The sequence below is a fragment of the Mytilus trossulus genome, chromosome 5 (genome assembly GCF_036588685.1).
Source record: "Mytilus trossulus isolate FHL-02 chromosome 5, PNRI_Mtr1.1.1.hap1, whole genome shotgun sequence".
In the NCBI taxonomy this organism is placed as follows: domain Eukaryota; kingdom Metazoa; phylum Mollusca; class Bivalvia; order Mytilida; family Mytilidae; genus Mytilus; species Mytilus trossulus.
The window spans coordinates 87,241,233-87,249,751 of record NC_086377.1 but is presented as its reverse complement, the minus strand read 5'-3'; the positions used below and the strand labels follow the sequence as shown (position 1 = coordinate 87,249,751).

At 33.8% G+C, this 8,519-nt stretch overlaps 1 protein-coding gene across 1 annotated transcript; it reads right to left on the bottom strand.

Annotated features, from left to right (window-relative positions):
• Positions 1–3,212: 3,212 nt before the first annotated feature.
• LOC134718418 (uncharacterized) lies at positions 3,213–6,239 on the bottom strand. The gene is made up of 4 exons (XM_063580919.1): positions 6,228–6,239; positions 5,542–5,716; positions 3,833–3,976; positions 3,213–3,313 (listed from the first exon to the last, which is right to left on the bottom strand). The coding sequence occupies exons 1-4, from the start codon at positions 6,237–6,239 to the stop codon at positions 3,213–3,215; spliced, it is 432 nt and encodes a 143-aa protein (XP_063436989.1).
• Positions 6,240–8,519: the final 2,280 nt, after the last annotated feature.

The following is an 8,519-nucleotide window of genomic DNA, read 5'->3' as shown; positions in this document are numbered from 1 at the left end:
ATCATTGCTAAACGAGCAAAAAACTTTGCAATACACTACATATAAAGGGAATCTGATGTACAGTAGTTGTCGTTTGTTTATGTAATATATACGTGTTTCTCGTTTCTCGTTTTGTTTATATAGATTAGACCGTTGGTTTTCCCGTTTGAATGGTTTTACACTAGTTATTTTGGGGCCCTTTATAGCTTGTTGTTCGGTGTGAGCCAAGGCTCCGTGTTGAAGGCCGTACTTTAACCTATAATGGTTTAATTTTTGAATTGTTGTTTGGATGGAGAGTTGTCTCATTGGCACTCACACCACATCTTCCTATATCTATTAGACTAATTAACGATAACCTCTACAATAAAAGAGGGATAAAATCAGGTGCTCGTGAAGAGTAAGAAGATCATTATCTTATTGAATCCTGAATTCCGTATTAAAATTGAAACAAACTTTCATTTATCTCATACATAATGTTTTTGTATCAACGACGTTTCCTTTTGTTTCCAATTCTGGCATTCATCATTTATAATTTACTATGCATATTTAAGTGATATTAGAGGATATTTTTCATTCCAGCTTAAACTACACTGACTAGAATTTGCTTAATATTTTCACAGATCATTTTTGCATCATCCACTATACAAATGTATCCCATTAACAATATCTCCATTGAGAGCCGACAATGGTTTATCACAGTTTATCTTGAAAAATAAATTAATGATGTGTTTGTTCTTTTCAAACCTTTTGGAAATTAAGATTTACAATTTTTGAAAAAAATGAAATAAATCAAAATATTAAAGTGATCCAGATGAACATTCATTCATAATTAATTCAAATTTAGACATCTGATAAGTGTCAATATGAATGGCTTGTATATGAAAACCTGAAATGCTCATCAGGGTATACACGAACAGTTCCTCAACTGACAAATGAGAATTTTCATTAATTGTTGAAAAAATTGAACCTTCTTCATCACGAGTGTCAGCTGATTGATTGATTGTTGGTTGCTTAACGTCCAGTGGCAAATATTTCATGCATATTCAGGACGAGAACAAGTTCACAATAAATACAATAGGTAGGTTGTTGTAATAGAGGCCATCTAGGACGCCCCACTTCAGCAAGCGTTTTACTGCCGGTCGGGAGAAGACCAAGCGACCATATTTCAGTTGACTCAAGATTATGAATGTGTTGGACAATTGAATGTCCACCTCTACCAGGTTGTGTGAAAAAATCTCTATGACATCTCACTATTACTTTTGCTTTATCAATGCTATCTGGCAAATGTGTAATAAATTCATTTTAACACCGTTCTCTGACTGTATGTAGAGACGGCAAGGGGTATTAAAATTGGTGAAATATTGTACCAAAAGTTATCTTAGTAGTTACAGTTGTGTTTAAGAAGACACATGCACTTTATTTGAATGACATCTATTGACAAATAAAGTTTCTGTGCCATTTTAAAAATGGGTACCCTCTGACGTTTTTCAATCCCTTCACCAATAATATGTCAAAATACCTGATAAATGGAGAAAAAATGCCAAAAAAACATCCGTTATTATAAAAATCCAACTGAAGTGTCTATTTATAGTGTATACATTGGTGAACATTTCTACTGCACTTTTGTTCATTACAAGTCATCTCTTCAAAGTTTATGCCTTGAAATAAGGAGGAGATAACTTTCATAATTTTGTCCTGAAAATAAGCTTCCTCAAAATGAATTGTAGATGACATACATACTTGACAAACACTATAGTGGCTTACTTTTATGTAGATCTCCTTTCTGCTATTCCCACTGGATCTCAATTATCTTCAGTATCCTGAAAAATAATAGATTTTAAGACATAAGAAAGCATGTAGCAAAGTAAATGTATTACAGGTAGTCATGAAACAAATATATTTATTTCAGTAAAATAATTATGCTGACTGAGAATTTTGTCTGAAATAAGTGTATATATAGGACACATTCATGCATTGTCATAGTGGAACTAAATATAATTCAGAAATAAAGATGTTTAAAACAATCTATTGGTTGATTATTGGTAGCTAAACGTCCAGTGGCAAATATTTCATTCATGTTCAGGACAAGAAAATTAAACATAGATACAGTATGAATCACTAGCAATAGAGGACCCACATGAATCTGAAATGAACCTTTTCTTAGTGTAAAAATATGCAAGTGTTCGGTAAACAGGAAGTTGTCGAGTGATCAATCTGAAAACGCATCACACGGTATAGCTGACTTATATAAATCCTGAAACTAAATTTCAGAAATCCTTGTATTGTATTTCCTAAGAAAAATGTAACGAAAATGTTCAACTTGGCTATCATGTGTAAAATCGTACAAGTGTTCGGTAAAGAGGAAGTTGTCAAGTGATCAATCTGAAAACGCATTACACGGTATAGCTGACTTAGATAAACCCTGAAACCAAATTTCAGAAATCCTTGTATTGTAGTTCCTGTGAAAAATGTGACGTAAGTTTCATGGGACGGACTGACTGACGGACAGACAGAGGTAAAACAGTATACCCCCTTTTTTTTAAAGCGGGGGTATAATTAAATTTGGTGCCTGTGGAGGAATAGTTTCTAACATGCTTGAGTTAATTGCACTTGAGTATCTAATTGAAGGAAAAGGGCTGCACATACTTGACATAGAATTGACATGGGAAACTGACATGTTATTTAAAGATGAGGAATTTGACACTTTAAATGTCACCCGTGAATTCATGCTGACTGTCATACTACTGTTAATGTGACTTGGATTACATACTGTGTAAGACACAGGTGTACATGGCGGTGGAACAACCGCACAAGAGAACATTGATGTATGATTAATAGGAGATATGGGCATGCTACTCACATTGCTGCGTTCTGGTGAAAGAGAGGACATGGCCATGCTACCTACAGTGCTGCGTGCTGGTGAAAGAGAGGGCATGGTCATGCTACCTACAGTGCTGTATGCTGGTGAAACAACAGAGGACATGGTCATGCTACCTACAGTGCTGCATGCTGGTGAAACAACAGAGGACATGGGCATGCTACTGAAGGTATGATTAGTCACCACTCTCTCAGATAAACCCTGTACAGCAACATTAGTCACATCTACCAAAGTTTGATTACTTAAGGCAGTAAAGAGCTTCTGAAACTTTGATAGATGTGACAAATTGAGGCAATATATGACATGATGAATCTGAAAAAAGTGGTTGTGTTATTATTTACTATATTAGTTGTACCTACATTTGTAACATCATGCATTCTTTAAACAGCTCCTCCGCATTCATTATGGCTGTTTCTCTCTGACTTTTTTCAGCAGCTTTCTTTATTTCATTTTGCTCTGTAAAAAAAAGTTATTTTTTTAAAAACAGTAAATTAATTTATATCACAGCTACATGTATATAGAGTGAAGAATGGGCAGACAAATTAAATATCTATTAGAGCAAAGAAAACCTAAGAATTTAAGAAATGAAGATAAGATTGACTTTTTCACTTATATAAGTAAAAAAATCTGAATGTCTAAGGGACATAACTAAGTCAAATTCAATTCAATGAAATAATTGTGTCCATCATTGTCCATGGAACAATCTTAGCAAAACCTCCTTATATTATTTGCTAAAGGATGTTTTACTTCATGTCCGTATAAAGTTTCTATAATTATTTTCCATATATTGCTTATTATTACATGTCTATACACCATATACTTTTTTGGTGAGCCTTGCATTTTAAATTTTAAAATTTAACTGTCTCGAGTGGATACATATATACTTGATGATGTGGTAGAATCAAATAAATATAGTTTTGAGCTGCATTATACATGTATCAAGCAGATAAATAACAGAGCATAATACACACATACCCTTTTTCTTCTTTGCCAAGCTTTTGTTTGTACATGTATTGTTGGTTTCATTCTGAACAGAATTCCCTTTTGCCGTGTATTTTTTCTTTGTTTCAGGTTTTTTCTTCTTTTCAAGAAGGAACTTCTGACACTTTTCCTTGGCATCTACAAATATATAAAAAGTAATGCAAACATACTATATATGTGATAAAACTGCGCTCTTTACATAAAAGATGGACGAAAGACACCAAAGGGACAGTCAAACTCGTAAATCTAAAACAAACTGACAACACCATGGCTAAAAATGAAAAAGACAAACAGAAAAACAATAGTACACATGACACAACATAGAAAACTAAAGAATAAACAACACGAACCCCACCAAAAACTAGGGGTGATCTCAGGTGCTCCGGAAGGGTAAGCAGATCCTGCTCCACATGCGGCACCCGTCGTGTTGCTTATGTGATTACAAATCCGGTAAATAGTCTAATTCGGTAGGTCAAATTCATGAAAGGGAAGGGGATTGTAGTTACGACGTAAGGAACATATCCGATATCATTTGTGAAACGGTTATTCCATAACGGTCAACCAACAGTATAGTTAAAAAGAATCACTATTAAGACTCGAATAAAATGGCCTTATGTTGCATGGTCAGGTATGAACAATAACTCTGGTGAAACAGGTATAATCAATAGTTTGCAGTTCTTGTTTTTGGTTGAACTTTAAAGACTTTCCCTGCCTTTCGGCACTAACAATTTTTACTGAAACTACCAAAAAAAATATGCACCCGGCGGCCCAAAAAAACTCACATAATTTAATTGTAAACTGATGATGATAAGAAGAGTAAGATCCATATATTATATAATTTAAATTATATGTTTTGTTAAATATATATATATATATATTTTTAACATTGTTGGGTTGATGTTTAGACGAGTTGCATGTACATTATGTACACAGCCATGTATCACCATCATTGATGGCGATCCGATGGATACATATGTTGTAGGGTTGTCACTGACTCAGACGTACTTATGAATATAATTATTTTCTGTGACTGTATCTTACATTAATTTGTAGGATCCTTTACTATAGATAATTTAGTTGATCTGTAACAATAATAGCATCTTCATGCCTTATATATCATGTACTGTAGTACGCCGCTAGATTAAAACTGACGTGGAAAGGTAACATATGGCCACCGAAAGCTCTTTTTTTTTTAGAGAGCCCAGGTGGTCGTGTGGTCTAGCGGGACGGCTGCAGTGCAGGCGATTTGGTGTCACGATATCACAGTAGCATGGGTTCGAATCCCGGCGAGGGAAGAACCAATTTCGCAAATTTGCAGATCTAACATTGTTGGGTTGATGTTTAGACGAGTTATATACAACTGAAATTTTTTACTGAAACTACCAAAAAAAATATGCACCCGGCGGCCCAAAACAAACTCACATAATTTAATTGTAAACTAATGATGATAAGAAGAGTAAGATCCATATATATAATTTAAAATAAATGTTTTGTTAAATCTTCTATTAATTTTAAAGTCTTTTAATGAATTCAAAATAAATATAATTTTTTATTATTGGATAAACTAGGAATTTGTTTACAAAAAGGCCTTTTATATATAGCTTTTATAACTTTTTATACACTATGACCATGGTGACTTGGATACTTGTACATTTCCATCTACTCGTTTATATTTATTGTCTTTAAAAATACTAAAAACCTACCAGCTTCAAAGATAATCTTTCCTTTGTAGGTATTGCCATCTGTCCATATAGCTCTACATGTATCATTCAGATGAAAATATTTTTCGCTCCCCGTTATTCCTTCATCATCTTCCTCCAAGTCATCCCCTGAAAGCGGGTCGCTCAGTTCACCATCGTCAACAAATTCAACAATATTCTTCAATGGTTATATGCAATTGAATTGTTAATTCTTATATGACGTGCTTCTTTCGCTTTGAAAACAACACTGTGAAAATTCTCGATATATCTATACTTAGCAACTTGCTTAATTACCATTATGACAATATTCTTATTCACTCATTGACATAAAAAACAAAAAAAAAGCATGACAGAGAGGATCCCTACTTTGATCGTGTTTTCTACCAAAGAGATAGATTGGTACCGGGGAGTGAAACAAAGCCTTTACCTATAAGTTCATAGCCAGAAATTAGTGGTATTTTGGCTGATTAATATTCATAAAATGTAAATGTGAATTGTACCACGTGATAATTGTTTTATCTGTACTGGCTTGATATTATAAGAACGTTTTAAACACGGATATTATAAGTTGCCCGTCACAGAGCCCTTGTTTATAATCACTCTGATTTGTTCGAAATTGACTATTAAAGGCAATTACTCCTCAAGGGATCAATTGACCATTTAGGTCGACTCAAGTGTTTAGATCTTACTTTACTGTACATTATTGATGTTTACACCTAATTTTTATTTATAATAATATTTGATATAATAAACAGAAGCTACAAAATTATCTTAAAATTACCAATTAGGGGCAGCAACCCAACAACATTTTGCCTAAATGGTTTGAATTTCCGGCCAGATATATCTTGACCATATGTACAATTTTATCGTCAGATTTGCTATAAATGCTTTCGTTTCAGAGATATGAGCTTTTGAAAATAAATAACTCAGCCTTGATAATCACAAAAATAAATGGTTTGTTCTGTGGTAGTTTGAAAATAAATTACCTGACTTGCAATGTATTGAAAATAAATAACTATATATAGGTCTATAGCTCATTGGGCCTTCAGCGGTTCCAAAACCCTTCAAAAAAATTTTGCCTCGCTCCGCTCGCCGAAATATGTTTGGCAATACTTTGCATTTGAAGAGGCTAGGTAAAACCAAACTAAATTAACTTTAATACTATGTATGTATGCAATATGTGTATATTGCTTGGGAATATAAATGGTTCAGTTCCTTAAGAAAATTATAAAATACTTAATCTAATTATACTAATTGTCTTTTATAATACACTTATTACTATGTATTTGTGTTTCGTTTGTCCTTTCACGCTATGAATTATCTTAAAATGTTTGTATATATTGTCCTCTTATACACAAGTATGTGTCTGAGGTTATGAATGAAATCTTGAATCTTAAAATTTCTGAAGGGGATAATGATCTACTAGTATTATGATTAGATGGTACACAATGACTTGACTATACATGTATTAATGGTTTACCTTTTTAAATGGTTATTTGGATGGAGATTTGTCTGACATTGGCACTCACACCACATCTTCCTATATCTTATTACAGTCTTCATAATTAACAAATATTTAAAAAATTGTATGTTTTCGAATATTGCAAATTAGGGACGTATATATCTATATAAGTCCTTGCTTAAATATAGTGGTAAAAAATGAATAATCTGTCCTCTCAGTTTACAAAAATAAATAACCGATCAAAAACAAATCCTCCTGGCCTCCCCCAGAATATCAAATGTTCGTCCCCTAAGTTACAATTGTCAATCTTGGGCAAAGTTTGTCCAAAGTAAGTATTAAAATTAGATTATTTACCATAAATAAGCTTGTTTATTCACAAGCATTGTGTAGAAGCTTCACAACAGCTGATGTAGGCAAACTAAAGTCAGAGAACAGAAAAAGCTTTGGGACATACATACGTTAGAACAGTTTACAAAAATAGAACTCAATTCCACCTCCGCTACAGCGAAGGTATATAAAGAAGTAGACGAATTCCTTGAAGAAACAGCATACCACGTACATTCAGTTGGCGGTATGTGACGTGACTCTGTACTTTAAAAAATCCCGTCAGTATGATATTGTTCAATTATATGTTGAACCACAAACGTCAATATCATTCAATCGCGTAGTGGAATCAACTATTTTTGGATTCTTACAAATTATATATATAACTTTTCGACAAGTTTAAATCTCGGTCTCTTTCTGAAACTTATTCTTACATACTTTTGATTTTTTAACCTTCAAGGGTCTACGTAACCGCTGGCCCGTGGCTAGTAAATTTACTGTCGGGCCAGTCAAACTTAATAAAGAACGGCCCGACGGGCCAGTCAATATTCTCGGGCCAGCAACTTTCATTTTCTACCACGCGGAAGATTGCACATACTTCCGTGTTATTGAAATCGACTGGTAATAATAGCCGGCCAATCAAATTACTCGGTAAAAATCACCAACTCCGAGGTTCCTCGGAATCGCGCGAGATTCGTTATTCGGGAATTGTCGAGTGAAAAATGGCAGCCCCCAGTTAAATTAAATAAATTGACGGAACGTTTTCTTAAGAACTACCCCCAAAAAAGAAAAGCTGAAACCGATAGCAACCAAAAAGGAAAAGAATATGAAAAATCCAAAAGAAAAATGGAGTTAATTCCATTATGGACAGCAACATATAAATGGTTGCAGAATGGTCAAACGGGGATGACCTGCAACATTTGTGCACTATATGATAAACACGGTACATTGTTAGCGCTATAGAACCAGGTTTAATCCACCATTTTCTACATTTGAAAATGCCTGTACCAAGTCAGGAATATGACAGTTCTTGTCCATTCGTTTATGATGCGTTTTGTTTTTTGATTTTGCCATGTCATTATGGGCTTTCCAAATTGATTTTCCCGAATTCAGTATTTTTGTGATTTTACTTTTTTCGTAACCGGTTGCCAGAATTACAAAGGAGATTCTATCAACCAGCATGAAAAATCAGAAT